The sequence below is a fragment of the Oryzias latipes genome, chromosome 4, assembly GCF_053564925.1.
Source record: "Oryzias latipes strain Hd-rR chromosome 4, Olatipes_Hd-rR_3.1".
In the NCBI taxonomy this organism is placed as follows: Eukaryota; Metazoa; Chordata; class Actinopteri; order Beloniformes; family Adrianichthyidae; genus Oryzias; species Oryzias latipes.
The window spans coordinates 27729208-27746965 of NC_136240.1; the positions used below are offsets into that span (position 1 = coordinate 27729208).

At 38.7% G+C, this 17758-nt stretch overlaps 1 protein-coding gene across 4 annotated transcripts in view; it reads left to right on the forward strand.

The window, feature by feature from the left end:
* The first annotated feature begins 9022 nt into the window (after positions 1–9022).
* Positions 9023–17758, forward strand: part of tgfbr3 (transforming growth factor, beta receptor III) — a 74407-nt gene continuing 65671 nt past the window's right edge. For 2 of the 4 annotated variants that reach the window (XR_002290010.3, XM_011474319.4), the window contains exons 1-2: positions 9023–9325; positions 16037–16212. Coding sequence is in view for 3 of the 4 variants with exons in the window: in XM_011474319.4 (XP_011472621.1) it covers positions 16149–16212 (64 nt within the window). In the remaining variant the exon portion in view is untranslated. The remainder of the gene's footprint in view (positions 9326–16036; positions 16213–17758) is intronic. The other 2 variants (XM_078946218.1, XM_011474320.4) reach the window with 1 other exon arrangement.

Consider the following 17758-nt stretch of genomic DNA (forward strand, 5'->3'; position numbering starts at 1 on the left):
AAAAATTTCTGTTTTAGTTTTTTATGACTTAAAAATTTATTTTTTTAAGGACTGATATGGATTCCTGCTTTGGCCCTTTCACGCCTTTTTGGACTAAATTTAAATCTTGAACTTCGCCCTTCAGTTTGTACCTAATTTAAATGTGAGACACATCTTAACACCTTTTCTCTCATACTGTCCGCTGACTGATCTCCATGAAGTTTCACATTCCATCTGTTTTACTTTTGTTGGGGCCATGTTTCCTGTCTGCCATTCTTTCCTTCAAAACTCACCTCTCGTTATCTCATTCATCTGTGCACCCTGCTGCTCTGGAAACTCAATCATTACTTTACTCTAGGCTTTTCACACTCTTGTGTATTCATTTGGTTTTGTGTGTCTGACAGGTTGGCTCTAAAATTTCTAAAGGATTTCTCTGTTTGAATGAATGTTTTTTATCATCATGTCTGCTTTAGATCATACAGTTTATGTAACTAGTGAGTGAGTATGTTTTGCATCTTGTCAAATGGGATAAAGTGGCTGGAAAAAATATTAGTCCTGCATTTCTCTAAACTATTATGTGAAAAACATGTTTGTGTCATTTCTGACAAATTCCACTACATAAAGGAGTGGCTAAAAGAATCCTATTATTTCCTTTTATTTTTGAGAGATTAATGAAAATTATATCTTGTCAATATGGCCTCCCCGGTTAGTGGTTTGTGCAAAGTTTCCCCAAACTAAAATAAGAAAAAAGCTCTATTCCTCCTCCAGTGGTTGTCGTTGGTCTTACATAGCAATTGCTATGAAAGTCACCTGACCTGAGTAATGAAGAGTCATGTAATAGATCCAAAACCTTTCTCCAATAGACAGCTAAAAGTTTAAATTTGCTCAGGTTCCTTCTTAGGTGCAGACAGGAACTTAAGGGTCCATAAAGAGGGTTCATCATAAGTGGTAGATCAGGTCATTAAAGTTGGTGGAGGGAAGGTCCACAATGAAGGCAGGATGTCAGGATAATGTGCATTTTCTCTGTGTATTGAAGGAGAATTTTAACATCTGAGAAGTGAAGTCAGTCATTCACTGCTCGGTAAACACAAAGGTTAGGTAGATATAATGCCTTGGTAACATGCCCCTCGGATGGGGGTTGATCTGTTTGAATGCTGTAGGTTTTTGGGTTGTCCGGGCCAGTAGAGAGTTGCAGACAGGAACAACTGCATCTTAAAAGGAGTGCAGGTGTGTTTTTGAATTCCCTTGAGGCTCATTTGTCCACCTCATGGGATGTCATGAAAAAGGGATGTACCTTTGTCTCGTGTGTGGTAAGTGTATCGTGAAGTATCTGTAAGGTTAACGGAAGTGACACACACTTATGGGCGATGCTGTCATTTGGTGCCCAAACGCCGCACTCTAGTTGTTAGTAAGGTGCGTGCTCTGGCTCCTTACTGACCGCATGTAAATGTTGCAAGCACAGGGTGTGCATGGGATACGGAAGTGTGCATAGGATACCCACACAAACTATGCTCTGATTATATAATGTGCTCATTTCTAAAAAGCACGGTGCACGCAGCAGGCGGCAAGCATCGTGCACTTATCACTGGGACAGCACCAACAGGCTCCGAAGGGTTTGGGAGGTGAAAAAAATCTGTACGATACACCTGAATCTTACCTACTTTCCCCTTACTTACCCTTGCCTGTTGTTTAAGTGTTTGCCATGACCTGTTGCCAGCAGCATGCCTGAAAAAAAAGTGCAAAAACATTTTTGTCCTACAGGCTCACCAAGTGGTATTTGCCCAATTATTTTTATCCAGTTATTTTTCTCATTTTTTATTTTTTTCCAACTTGAACAACCAACAGCTGAGCAAACAGATGAAAGCTGAAGGCCTCTTGTGTTGGACATATTTTACTGTTACAATGGGGGTCATGAATCTTCTGACACACAAGGTGTGTATTTGTGTAAACCCCTTTTGTTTTTTGTTTTATTTACTTTATTGTGTATATATCCTTGGGGACTTCCAGATCCAGACTGACAGGATTGTAATGGCGAACCAACCAGACATTGTAGTGGTGGATAAAGAACAGAGGAAAGCCGTTGTGGTGGGAACATCAGGAAGAAGGAACATGAGAAGCTGGAGAAATACCAGGGACTCAGAGAAGAACTGGAGAAAGCCTGGAAAGTGAAGGTGACAGTGGTGCCTGTGGTAATGGAAGCATTCAGGGCAGTAACCCCCAAGCTTGGGTGAGAAACCACCTGCGAAAGGGTGAGAGGGGCTTTTTTTATTAATATCTCAACATTTCCGTTCAGAGATTAACCACTGTGCATCTGAAACATTGCTGACCTACACTTTAAAGGAAAATAATTTTTTTAAAGTTATTATAAACAATATACTTTATCAATAGAGTCAAAGGTTGTGTGTGATTGGCATAGGTGCTTCTCAGAAGAACAGATAAGGATTGGTCTGCTGTTTGCATCTTCATGGTGTTTTGTTACCTGAAAAATGGATAAGCATTCATATGAGAAAAACAGGAAGATATGGTTGGAAGGCTGGTACCCTCCGTGCAATCATTGTTCAAGCTGCTTTAAGACAAACAGCGACAATGGCGCCACACCAAAGGAGGACCAAACAAATGTCATCTAGAGATTCAATCAAGTCAAGGTTGCAGTTATGAACTAGACCACAACCACAACATTTAGTTTTTGGTAAGCAAAGCTGAGTAAAATCTAAAACAATTGTCACATGAGATTCTGTTTAATTTTGTGTTTTTGATTATTAGAAAACACAAATGTTAACTAATAAAATAATCTTAAAGATACACTTTTTCAACTGGCTCATTTGGGATTTATAACTGAGAGAATGAAACATCTTTCCTGCAAAAATGAAACCAAAACGGAGTGTATTAAAGATCAGTGGAGAGTTCTCTAACTCGTAGAGCTTTTCTAGATCACTTTGCTAATCACAGGACTGGGAAATGTGTGTTTTTGATCCTGACATTTGTGCTTTCACTGAAAATGTTTTACTCCATGTCACGCGTCCATGACTGTGTATTTTATCTGTTATAATGCTCCCCTACAAGAGTCTCTCCCGCATGGTTGGTGATCTGTTTTTTTAAAAGCTTTCATGGACTGTTTCTTGTAGGTGTGAGCTCTGATGTGCAGAGCGTTTGCCGTAGTTTGCTGTTTGGAATCTGCATTCTTTCTCTTGTTTTTGAAGTTATCTATGTTCTTCTGATGTTTATCATGAGCGTTTGTGGCGCCACTGCTGGTTAATGTGCTTTATTCAGTGTGTGAGGTATAAAGTAAAAAAAAACAAGACAGGCAGACTGAACGATGTTGGATATATATTGTAATGGATTCAGATGGACTGCCACCTTCTTTTTGGATTGTGTGCAATGAGAGCTGGACAGAGAGGGGCAGGGATTGTCTTATTTGGGTTGGTCTGAAGCTGTGTTCACACCACGAGTGTGTGTTGAGGCCACTACCAATAAAAAATCCATGTAAATGCACAAAAACGCGCATTTTAGGCTTCTACTTTCAAAACTGTCACATTCACGTATAGCTACACAGGTTTTTATCACCCTTTTCAGGCTCTACATACAAAATGCTGAGCCATTGAACTCGTATTGCAAGTTAACCCTTGTGCTATCCTACGGGTTCAAGACGACCATTGACGTGTTCTCCCTACCATGACAAAGGTTGATAAAGGTGGAAAGGATTTCATGTAATCCATGGAAACCAGTGAAGATCACAAATCATAGAAGAATAAAGTTCAGCTCACTGTCTTGTGGGGTCTAGATGATCTCACTCCCAATGTCAAAGTGCCTAGGATAACACAAGGGTTAAGCCAGTTGAACAGTTGTTCTTAATGTGGGTGTGCTCTGAAGCACAGACGGTTTTACTGTAGGTATTGAATATTTGTTTTTGCATGACTTTTAAAGTTATAAAATCTATGTTGTTATGTATTTTCTGAGGGGCTGGCAGCTACAGGCTAACGTAGACGATCAGATACTATTGATGACGTCATCAAGCTGTAGTAAGGTCCAAATTTGAAGACACTATGATTTCTATATCTTTCTGCTTGGAGGGATAAATGTGGGGATAGGGAAATAATTCGGATTCAGCCCAACTTTCATTAATCTGAACAGAGATGTGACAGAAAATGCCTGGAACAAGAGTTGCGATTTTTGCACCGCTTCAACATTTTGCACCAAGCATCTTTCGACTGTGAGTGGTGGACATGCGCACGTGTAACAAGAACAGGCAGACGGCTGGGTCCAAATGCAGCAGGTTTATTAGCTCTACTAAATGTCCACAGAGCTAAATATGGGTCAGACAGGAGTCACTAACAGGCATAAGATCAACAGAATAGACACAGAGTAGTCAGGATCTAGGTGAGAGTTGGGGCAGGCAGGGTCAGGAAACAGAAGATCAGCTCCAGATATAACGCTCGGTAATGAAGGCAGAGTGGCACAAACAATACTTCACACTGAGCTTCACTCAGTGCAGTTCTTAAGTAGACTGCGATTGGTAAATGAATGAGTCAGGTGTGTGGCATCCAGAAAATGGACGCAGGGGTTGCTGGAAGCTGTAGTGTGGTTATAACTCTGGAGACAGTTCCAGCCAGTGACCAAATGGGGAGCTCTTACTTCTGACAGCTAGCGAACAGTAGAAAACGAAGATGAAGCCCCTCCCTGCTTGTCCAGTGTGAACCCATGGGCTAAATGCGTGTTCAAGAATGTTTGTGTGGCGCAATCTTGAATGTCCATCAAATGCCTGGTGTGAAAGTAGCTTAAGACGCCCTTTAACTTGAGAAACAAAATATGCAGGCTCAACAGTTTATATCAACTATTTGAATGTAACATTAGAGGTTGGTACTTTTGCACACTAAAGAAATGAACTGTGTGGTCTTTGGCCAATCAGAGAGCTGGGTGGTTGAGGATAATGTTGGTTGTGTTCCTTGGAGAACAAAAAACTGGTTAATACTTGTGCTTATATAGTACATTTCTGTAATAAAATCTCGACAATCATGGGGGGAAGTGTGAAAGTTTAGAGTTCATTCCCAACTCTATTTCTGATTTTTGCAAAAGGTCACCCAGTGCTCTAAGATGGTACTCAGTACTCGCACTTCGAAAAATAGCTCTTTAGAGTACCATGTAAACTAGACTCAAAAACTTTAGTTGTGATTATAATTTTTTAAACAAAAGAAAGACATGATTATTTTAAATTATTGGATTATTCTACGCCTGCCCACCCACACCAGTTGTCAGAATTATGCTATGAGGCACTGTCATACTCTACATCTTCTCTTGTAGTTTATGATTTCAAGATAAACAGCATAGTGATAAATGTGGAAATAAAGGATAAGAATAAGACTTGTATTTTCTGATTGATTTTCTTAGAACCATGGGAATTTAGTTTCTTTGAAGATAAAAACAATTCTGTTACATTTTTGACCCTATGTTGACCGAACCTGGCTGCTGCGATGTGCTTGTAATCAGCAAGTAGTTAGATTCCCCAAGAACTCAAATCACTATCTTGTCACACACATATATGATAATGTAAACAATCTTATTTATTCACCTCTGTAAAAAATTGTAAAAAATATTTTGCAGTTCATCAGTTAGCCTCTAAAATAGTGTCCTCCTTTTAAACCCTCAGATCATGAAGCTACTTCACTTGACGGACTTATCCAAAAATATTTCACAGAGGGCCATAGTTATGAAATAATAATCGACTTACTGAAAACAAAACACAACATATCAGTCGGTCTTTGCAATTTGGAACGAAGATTAAAAGATGCAGGCTTGACCAGAAGACTGAACTACACTCCACTTGCTACTCTGCAGACAGAATTTAGAATGACCATGAAACAAAAAAATTAACAAGGCTAAACTTTTTTGATGTCTTGCTCAGTATGAACGTTTTTCTGTACTTTCCCGTAGATTTGATGGGATAAATTGCATCTGAGCATGAAACCCTCTTTGGAGAACTACAACAACAGAGTGGTCAAAGAGCTTCTTTGCAGTGGGAATCAGCTATTGAGAACTACATCACCCTAAAAAACATGGCTGTTCTATTAAACCTTTAGGGACGTATTTGCATTGTAACCAAACCAGGGGATCCCAAAACCAGCAGGAAGCAGACACTCAAGACCTGGATTTGGGCACCCAGAACTAAAGTAATACAACCTTTTTATGTATGGTATTAGCTATATGTCATTTTCCTCTCTCTCCTGTCATTTCATGTGTCAAATAAAGTTTTCTATGCCTGAAAAAAACTTTACAAAAATGTCTGTAGTCCATTATTTTTTATTACTGAAAGTATTATATAAAAAAATGTTGCAGTACAACTTGTGTTTCAAAGTGTAACAGAAAACATAACAAATATTGTAGCCCTGAACTATAACTGGTTGTGGCAATATTAATTTTTACAAAAAAAATTAATAAAAGCACCCAAAGCCAGGAGAAGTCTTGATTTCTTGATTGATTCCATTGTTGATTGTTGGCTTTATAGGCACTATAGGAGTCCAAAAGAGGAATCTTTAAAATGTTGGCACATGTATTCGCCATTGGTAATCCTGATGTTGAGGAAGATAGGGAGTGAAGGCGTGGTAGAGGACTCATACCAGCAGGAGGAACACATGGCACCTGCAGCAAACATTAACACCTCCTCCAAGGTCACAGCGCTGTCATCTTCCAAAAGCAGATAGAGAATAATTGACAATACAAACCACCTTTATTAAAATTTAGGGTGATGATAGGATGATTTTTATCGCATTTTACGCTTTTATGATACTATTTCACATTTTCACAAATCAGGTAAAGGTTTTACAAATCAGAAACTGTGTTTAGTGTATTCTTTAGTATCTAAATCATAATTTAATCCAGGTATGAGCAGTCCAGGTCCAGCGTTTTTTCAATATCACCTGGTCTGTGGTGGACTCAGTGCATAGAATACGATAAAAATCATCCTATTTCACATCTTCACAAATCAGAGAAAGATTTCACATATAAGAAACTGTGTTTAATGTATTCTTTATAATCAAATTCATAATTTAATCCAGGTTTAAGCAGTCCAGGTCCTGTGATTTTTGAACAGTAATACCCGGTTCTAGCGAAAAATGCAGTGGAATGTTCCTTTAGTGCCCCTGCAAAGTGCGAAAACTCCTTGGAGTGCAGAGCGGGTCTCCCTTGGGGGGGTCCTGGCTCGTACCTGGGGTTGGGGCGGGGGGATGCCCAGAACTCCTGGGTGGTGATGGGGTGCTCGTCTGGGGCTGTGGGTGCCCTTCTCGGGTGGGGCCCTGTGTTGGGCTCTTCCGGGGCGGCGGGGGGGCTGCTCTCCTGGTTGGGCTGGGGCGGCGCTCTCTTTCCCCCCATGCTTCCCTGCTCTCTGGCTCTGGGGGCCTTGCGGCGGTCCTGCTGGTCCTGGCCTGGGTGGCGGATTTGGTCGCCCGGGGTGCGGTTGTTCCCTGCCTGCTGCCGTGTGGCGTTGAAGGGTTCCGTCTGCCGCTACTGCTGCGGCGGGGGTCTTGGTGTGGGGGTGGCTGGGCGCTCCTCCTCCTTCTTTTCACATTCCACCATCCATTTTAGAAGAACATAAACACTCACCTGAGCACAGGTGTTAGCTCACCTTTGCACTAATAGTTTGCATGATTGAATGAATGAAATATTTCACAGTAGTTGGTTTAAAGACATAAGTATGCGTATGTGAACACTATCTGTTTTGTGTGCATGTTGACATGTGGACATTTTTGCAGCTAGCAGGTGTGTTGATAACATTTGAGTGTGTGTGTGGACAGGCCCCGCCCTTTTTGTGCTACATTTGAACCTTACCGTAATGATAAACAACCAGTAAACTTGCTGCTCTATCCTGCTTCATGGTCTTATCCCCCCCCCCTCCCACTATCACCCTCCTACCCCCCCTCCCCCTAACATCCCTCTCTCTTATTCCATCCTTTCCTTTTCCGTCCGGTCCAACACCAAACATTTTCAAACATGATTGAAATTAAGAAAGTTTGGCCTCAATTACAGAAGGGGTTTATTCAGACATACCTTTGGTTTGTCTGAAGATTAACAACCCCTGTTGTTAAAGTGAAATATGTCCAAAACAAGAGACCCTCTGTTCTCATCTGCCTGCCCAGCTGTTGGACAGGAAAAGTAAAAAAAAAAAAGAAAAGGCCAGATTTGGTAAGATGGAAATGTAAGAGGCCATCCAATCGATCAGCATTCTTTGAACCCTTATAATAACATTAAATGGAAATTTACTATTTATTAACCATTTAATTGCAATGGAATAGTTTTCATTTCTTCACATAAAACAGAAATACTTCTAAATACATTGATACCAGAATTACTGTGAATTTCATATTTGAAGACCAGAATTCAAATATAGAAATAGTGTGGAAAAAAAAAACAATGTCAATGTAATGGGTTTTAAAAGAACTGTTACATATTATTCACAATTTAATGTTCACAATAAACTTCTAAATGTAAACCATGTAAACAGGAAAATAACACGAATAATTATCTTATTTAGAAGTACAAATAACATTGGTTTTGATCACATTAACTAACAAATATGTTCTGCTTGTTTTGGACCTTGAGGCTCTCAGTCAAGGGGCCACAAGTTTGCTAACGTAATTCAGCCAGCAAAATCAAGAAATCACAATTCTTAGAAAGTGCTGGGATCCAGATATTATTGATTATAGGAAAGGAGCCTGGAAATTTGAATGCTGCTGCTGCATTTGGCACACAGGCTGGAATTTGGACATGTCTGCTCCGAGCATCATAGTCAAGTTTAACAAATAAAACTATTTTTCACATTTTGTTATATTTTCTGAAGCACATTCAAAATAAAATAATACACAAAATAACAAAAATGTATTCCCCAAACCCCTGGACAACCATTTAATACCTTTAGGACTACATGAAATAGTTCTCTGTTTGTCAAATGATATGAAATAAACAAGTGAAAGAAAACTGGAGCATGCACACCGCTAAAATGTCAGTCTGACACCCCCCCACACACAGTAGTACGAGTAATCCGTGTCAGAAAGACAGTGCGGTTTCCATGCGGGGGTTTGAAGCTGCGTTCCACTTTGGGACGGTCTACACGAGCCCTACTCGCGCGCGCTCCCCTCCTACCCTCCAAGCCCCGCCCCTACCCGAGAAGCTCTCAGTAAAAAGTCCGTCAGTCTGTCAGACAGGATTAAAACGCAGAAAAAAATCAGTCTGTCTACCCCTTCGTCTTGTCTGTGCAGGTCTTCAGCCAGACGTTTGTGTATCTCCGAGAAGAAGGACCTTTATTTTCCCAGCTGCGACTACAGCAAGAGTTTGAGCTTTTTCCCCAGACTGCCTGGTGGTACGTCCGTTCTTCTCTTCCTCATAGTTTAACGGTTTGACTGGTGCTTGTCTTTGAACCTCCAGAAGAGCATGCTCTGCTGTTCAGGCTGAAGACTGTCATTCTGGCTGCTAATTTGTGTGTGTATGTGTTTTAGCTAGCTGTGTGAAGTTTGCCGCTCGTGAATTCAGGGGAACATCTGTTGACACGCAGCTCTTCCTCCTCTCCTCTTCTGTTATCTTTAGCGTATCTGGTTAATGTCCTGGGTGGCCCGTGATTTACTCGTTAAAAAAGAGAGAAAAAAAGAAGTGCGGCGGACCAGAGAGGCTGTTGTTGGGGCGCCGCCGCTGCTGCGGATGAAATGTGTCTGTGTCAGAATCCGGGCGAAACCGTCCCGACAACAGCAGAGCAAGCACAGGTTGAGGGCAAGTACTGGGTAGTTTGAGCCACTGAGGGCTTTTATGTGTTTTAGGTTATGAAGATAACGCAATTAAAATAAAGGTGCAGCGTTAAGATGCTGCTGTTTGTTGACAGTTCGTTCCCAACACCGAAATGCTCTGACGCCGTATTTCGTCCTTTTTTGACGTAAAAGTTTGAGCTTGTTGGTTCCCCCAATTTTAAAATGTTATTGAAACTTGTTTAGTAGAACACAATTTTAACACACAAAACCAGAAAAGATCAAACTTTTGATTTTCTTTTAAAACTTGTTTTCATCTTTTGATGAAAATCCAGCAGTCATCAGATATTTGTAGGCTCTTGTGTTGTGCTTTGCTCCAAAGAACTCAGACTTTCTTCTAACCTCTCTGTAATCTAGTAATATCCTGCTTACTTTTTTATTTGTTTCTGATTTTATTTTACTTTAATCTTGGTATCTGTCCACTGTGCATTTTAATTTGTTTTTTTTCCTGAGCTTTAACATTTGTATAGAACTGGGGTTTACAACTTTCAACACTTATAAATAGAATAGAATGCCTTTATTGTCACTGTGCACATGTACAATTTGCATCATACGCGTATACAATGAAATGAAAAGTGCCATTAGGGTCAATTTCTCTCCAACCACAACCCAGTATGATCCACAAAGTCTTACCTCACCCTGTAGAAAAATGAGACATCACTTTACATTTATGTTATCAGTCAGACAGTCAGACAGACAGAATAAAAGATGCAGTGCCAGGAGTACACAAGATAAAATCATAGCACACATTATTAAAAATAAGGCAGAAATAAAAGTATAAAAAAATTACAGAAAAAGTAGTTAAAGTTGTTGTGATTATAGTATAAATAAAACCTTATATTTTGCATAAATAAAACATAAACATAAGAGGCTTTTTTCTTTCTACATGACTTCCTTTTAAAATAAAAGACACCCTGTGCCACATAGGATCATCTCAGTGCAGTAAATATCAGAGTAGGTAGTCTGTAGTCAACAATGGTACATAAAAAACTACACACTCTTTACTTTATTGTCGTTGCTCAGCCAGAAATGTGTGGATAAAAAAAAGTTAAATCAGAGCTTATTAAGTGACCCTTACAATTTTTGAACCATATGGCACTCTTATAATCTTTGAATTTTGTCAGTCCGCCACAAAATTCGATGCACCTTTAGTATGAATTCTTGTTGTACTTACTGACCTCATATTGATTTTCTTTGACACACGTTGTTAAAAAATCTGTCAAAAATGTTCAACTTTGGTAAACTATAAAACCACACTGTTTGGAGCATTATGGGTACTGTAGTCAGGACCCTGGAGGAGTAATTCCTACTGGGCTGCGCTTGTTTGTAAATGAGTTGAATAAAGTTTGACTTGTCTGACTGTTATGGCATTTAGTCTGAAAAATATCTTATTTTCTAAGATTATTTTTTATTTTATTTTTTGTTAACCAAAGAGCAATGAGCAATACCCCAAGCAATGAGCAATACCCCAAGACCCCAAGTATAGATGCAAACTTTTACCATTTCGGTAGTTTATCACCAAAAAATCAAGGTGGCTTGTTTCACACCCACATCACCACTCTTTTGCTCCAATGCACAACTTTACAACAAAAACAAATCTGTTCGTAGTTTTTGTTTCATAGCCTATATTTTTCCTTTAGTTAAATATATCTTAGACATGTGCACTGGGGATGGATATTTCAACCAGAGAAAACCCTTAGTTGGATGTATTTTATTATTTGTCAGGCTTGTATGTCCCGTCTGTTTTGAAAAAATAAGTTGGGGTTTGGTGATCTCATGTCTGTTTGAGAATCACACTGACCAAAAAGTGGAAAAACGTTCTTTAAATTGGCCCAAAATAAACCAATGAGTGACAACTCACATCTGCTGTTAATGCATCTACACAGTAATTGATAAAAGGCTATGATATCATCGCTGCATGACAAAGTAATACAAAAAATGTTATTAGGCAATTCTTGGCTTTGTATGAATTTACTTTGTAGTAGGAAACATATTTCCATGCTGAAGTACAAAGCAGATTTGTCTTATGAAATGTACGAATCACTCATTCTACAGGTGTGCATGCATAGACCTCCTTTCTGCTCACTTGAACAAAGTCTCTTAAGTCCCTCCACTTTTATTGACCCATATTTCCCTTTTTAAAGCTGTTTTTGCAGGTTTGTGCTGGGATGGGCCCTCATACACAGAGTACATCTAACTGATCACTCTTATTTTTCTCCCAGCATGTGGTTTTAGGACTATTAGCTCTGGTGTTTTGCAAAATAACAACAGTTAATTTTTTGTGTAGTGCTATTTAAAGTTTAAATTGGATCTGTAAAACATAAAAAACTAAAAGACTAGTCTTCCTCTGTGGTGTATGGTGTACAAAAGGCAGTCTGAAAAAGCAAAACACGGTTAGCACAATTTGCCATGAATATTAGGCTAAAAGTGGAAGAATATTATTAAAAAAGCAATTAGAGTCAGGTTAGATTTTTTTTTAAATATAAAAAAACTTTGTTTATTCCTAATATTTATGTTAACCTCCTTACTACCAGAGAAAATAAATTTTGTCCAGTCATTTTTTTTAAATCCACCAAAAACTGCAATTTCCAGAGCCCCACCCCTTCACATTTGATAACACTGAAAAGCTCCAAAAGGAGTTTCTTCAGTAGTATGCAGTGGTAGAGAGATATTTAGGTTTACAATTGTCTTCTACAGAGGACAAATTTGCATTGCTGGTAGTCAGGAGCTCAATAGTTATTCCAAATACTTTCTATTCATAACAGTAACTATCTAGGATGCACACATATTTGCGATGACACGGTTAAAAGCATGTGGATGTGATGAGGCCATCGCAGGTGTGCAGCTTTCTTTCGGTCAGAGGTCTGCATGTTCTGATGTGCTTTCCAGATCGTCTTTGAGCTTTGACCGTCAGGGTTGAGTAGAAGTCACATGGGATGTTTTTGACGTGTTTCCACAACAAAACCAGCACCATGACTCTTAAGCGTTTGCTGAGAAACATTTGCTGTTAGGAGACAGTGCAGTTTGAAAAAAAAAGTCTGTAAATCAATGATTTTATGAGGATTCCTATAAAATTGCCCCTTTAAATCTCATATCTCATCTCATTTGAGAGGATCTATCTCAGTTTGAGTGGAGAAGCAACTGAATAGAAACCTGTTTCGTCTTGTCCCTGGTGTCCTTAAAGATACCGGATCACAGGTTGTGGGTTTTGTGAAGGAGGATGTGATCGGCAAGCAAAATCAAAAATCAAGTAGATGGCATTGGTTCCCCCCGACTGGCTGAATGTGTAAAATTTGTTAAGATCTTACAAAATACCTCTGTGGCCTCTTCAGCCATCACACAGTGAAAGGCTCCTTTGTGCTTGCCAAGCTTCATTCATAGCAAAGGGATGCAGCTCTTCGTGCATCATTTCCGAGGTAGAGTCTATGGTTTACCATGATTCACATAGATGCACATCTGCTGATTCCACAGCTGTTTAACCCAGAACTTCAAGAGGATGTTTTCCCGAAACAAGTATAATAGTTTGCCCAGGTCTGTTTGGACTACATATCTTTAGAATCACACTTTGCCTGCAATAGTTCATATTATTCTGATTTAAAAAAATGTGCATTAGTTCATAAAAAAAAAAAAGTCATTATTTCTCAGCATAGCTGCAGTATACTGATTTACTCAGGGTTGCTCTCTCATATTTACACATACGCATACATATTCATCTGCCCCAAAAAGGCTTTACGAAGCTTCCCCTTAAATAATCTTGAGCAACCACTATTTAAATCTGTGGGAAACACTCTTCTACTCTACATTATTTACAGTTCTCAGATCTGATCTTCTGCAGAAATCTTCTGTTGTTTGCTGGTTATGTAAACAGCAACAAACACGAAGCCCCATTAGCAAAAAAAAAAAAAAAAAAAAAGCCTATACTGATGTGTTTTTGTAATAAATATGACCACAGCATTCCATTTTGACAAAAACTCATGATAAAAGTAATGGATCAAGCGTTTTGTATTCCTCAACTTTCAAACAGATTATTTTTGCATTTTGCATTTTTTTTAGTCTGTGAATCCTGGGCTGCCGGAGCCTATCCTGGCCACTTATGGGCGAAGACAGGGGATACCCTGGACTTTTTAATCCGCTATATAAATTGACCAATCACAGATCAGCCTCAGGTAGCATGAAGACATCTGAATCAACCGATCGGTGTAAATACTGACTTTCCTCCTCTAGCTGTCGGAAACACCCTCTAAAAACTGCTCTCCTGAGATAAGCTGTCAAAAGTGCACGGAGCACTGATTTTTGTTTATGCCCTTAGGGGCTTGCATTCCCGCCGTGGAGTACTGTTCCACGCACACAGGAGCATGATTTTATGTGGACGAGGGCAGTTGTGCTCAAATGTAAGAACCGAGTAATGCTTGCGCTATTTTTGACAGAAATTTGACGCCATAGCTATCCACATGGTTGACTTTGGCTGTTGCAGTGGTTGTTTAAAAAATAAAAGAAATGTGCTTGATGGTATTTCTATAAACTTTGCAAAACTGAGCTGACATGTTAAGGCAAAAAGCAGATATTATACTTCCTGTTTGTGTTTTCAAGTAAATGGACATTTTTTGGCTGCATCTTGCAAAATAAAAATCCTAAATCCTCTTGTTTGTGCTTATGTTTCTGTGCAGGCATCGCATCTACTTAAACATAATAGTTTCTATTCTAATCTGTGTTCTTAGTGGTTGGGGTGCAAATCTGTTGCTTATGGCTGTGTTATCGTTGTTGCGTCCGCCATTTTTAAATGAAAATGTGACATTTAAAAACCGTCACCTGTTGACATCGCCTCCAGTTAGATAACACTGACAGATCTGACTTTGTCAGAATAATTTGCAGACTGTTGTCTTTAAAAGTTAGCAACACATTTTACATTTATAAAGAAATGTTTGTATGGTTTCATAAACGTTGTGTATTTTTCACAGCTAGAGTTGAAGACATTTCAACTTCACACCAAACCTCACAAAATCTACCACATACCTACAACCAGGTGTGAAGGTCAGAGAAACATGACTCTGGCTCTTATATAATGTTGCTATGGATGGGACCCACTAAAACCTTGTCAATAAAGGTGCCTAGAATGTACTAAATGCTATTTTCACAAAACATTTCTCTTCTGTTTTTTATCTGACCCATGTCTTAAGTCGGGACCTCAGTTTAAAGTGTTTGATGCAGCAAGAAAAGCGGTTTTAGTTCTGCCTCTAACACTCACAAACCCATGCTGTGATGGTAACACATGCATGTGAGGGCTGCTGTGGCTCCGGGCAACTTTGGAGGTAAAGTTTTATGAGTGATGTGTACAGTTCTCTTTCACTCTGTTTCCACAGCCTGTAAACTGACTGACCGTTACTCTGCAAATGATGGTGGGGATGTGAAATTGTGGTTTTTGTTATTCTTTGTTGCCCTTTGTAATTTAGTCATTTAGTCAAAGGTTTTTCTCAAAGTCCCCAGTTACTTCTTTCAAAAAGTTAGTAAATGAGGTATAATGATTAAAAAATACCATAATAAATCATTTACTTACTTTTAGGGAGAAGTAAATGCTGACTTTATGGTAAATGATTTACTTCTCCTAAAAAGTTAATAAATGGGTTATGGTGTTTAAAAAAAAACAAGCTACCAGATTAAGTAGTTCTGCCCACCCACATTCAGTATGAACGCATTTATGTACAAATAGTATAGCTTGAGGTAAATGCAGATTTTGTCAATGACGGTATTTTAATTTTTGGTATTAGGTTTAGCTCAATCTGTTTAGTTTTGTGTTGCACGTAATGAAAACACATGTTCTTTCTGTAATCAGCTAACAATGAGCATCTCAATTGGCATGTTGAAAAGCTCATCCATGGTTAACCCATCTACACCATACAGTAGCTGGGACAGGCTCCAGCAACCCTGAAGGGTATTAAATGGTTTTGGTAAATGTTTGGATGGTTATATTTGTATTGTTTTGATCATTTTTTTACATTGAAGAAAACTTAATTTTAAAAAGGTAAAACCTATTAAGGAGCCTATATTCTTATGACTGGTCAGCTAACAGCTTGGGAAGCTGGATGTAGCATTATCCTAACAAACCAGAGATAACCACAAAACCAACTGTATCCACTTTTATTCAATCTACTTCTTCTTTTGTCTTGTTTCTGTACACCAAAATAAAAATATTATTGGAGCACAGTTCTTACTGTTTGTCCACACACTCAGATTGGATTTCTTCTGGTTGACATCTTCTGTTTTTGTTAACTCTGTAGTTGGAGCTTGAAGGCGGCTTTCCTGGAAACCCATTCAAAGGGAGGCAACCTTTGAGGGAAAACAGACGTCTGCTTCACTCTACCTGAATCATACTGGAGGCTGCAGGATAGCATGATGGGTCGAAGATCCTACCTCTCTGTGTTACTCCTTGCAGCGTGTTGCCTGGCATCTGCAGGTAGGTTTTGTACTCCAAATAACACAAAACAACTTTTTCTTACATTCACATAAAAACTTACTCAGCAATCAATGGTGGCCACAGAAATTTCAGCCGAAGAGTCTTACTGATAAAGGACAGATGAACTCAATTATTTTTACACCAGCCAAATTTTTCCTGTAGCCCATACATCCACCTACGCTGTTAGACCAAGTTCTGCCTGCAGAAAAAACAGACCTTTAGCATTAGCAGAGCTAAAGGAAAAACCTGAATAAGTTGTTTTTTATCGTAAGACCAAGCAGATTTATGTTAAATATAATATTAAACCCTGTTTGCCTGAAGTTATTTCCAATTATGTAAAAATATAATATTTAGTGCTTTTTTTTGTTCAAGGTGATGCTAAATTAGGATCAGATAGTCATTTATTTGTCCTGCAAAGGGGAAATTCCAATGTTGTAGCAGCATTACAGATAGGAAATAGAGCATCATAGTATGTACAGGTCAAAAAGGTTAAATGTGTCACATATTTACAAAAACTTACAGTGCGAGAGAAAAATAATAAAGGAAAGTGCACCAGTGGTTATAATAATGTAATTAAAAATTGCACAACAAGTGGAGTGGAGTCCTGGATTAAATGGTATGTTTCAAATGAGCAACATTCTGGTTTGAAGGGGTTAAACATTCACAACAGTTACAGAAGACCAAAATTTGGACTGGATTAAACATTGTGCTAGATTTTGGTTGCCTTAAACTGAGATGATATAATATAAATTGTTTTCTTATTTTGAAAGCCCTCATTTGTACTTTTCTTTTTATCATAAACTGATCTGAACTGGAGAACTTGAAGCTTTATTACAGTTGTTTTACAGCAACAGTTAGTATTTTGATAAATGCTAAAATACTTATGTTTAAATTTGTTTTGATCTGGTCATATTTCATCTGTGAACAAAAAGTATATTGGATATCATTTATCTGTTTGTATTATTTTTTTGAAAAATATTGGGCTTTTGGATAGAAAGAAAATACGGTAATATTTAGGTAATCATGTCATTCGCCAGAACTGAAGTTCAAGGACTTTTCTCAGCACCAGGTCGTATTGTTTGGTGAAGACATGCAGTCAGCATTTACTCATACTTTGGGGTTTTCCACTTTCTGAGGCATGCCTTTCAAGGTAGTGCATGCAGAGTCAGGAGAAAGGAGGATTTACATTCTAGGAAGTTCTAACTTGCTCACTCGAGAGTAAAAGCACACAGCAGGACTACTTTTGAGCTCAGCTTATCTCAGCATTTTTTCTAGATCACATTTAAAGAACAACAAACCAATTTAATTGAAAACAAGTCCCACAATTTGGTTGCTAATAACAGTGCTTTCTTAGATAGTGTATAAAGGGTTTGTTTATTTAGAGCAAACAAACCATGACATTAAAAAAATCGCGGACAATAGTTGTAGCCTGAAGCAAACGTGCTGCGAGGAAAATTGAGAGGAAGTACGAGCTGTGAATGTGGGTGAAGCCCACAAGTAAACAAATTAGTCAAAGAAGCACCAGTAGAACTCTCACCAGAATGAC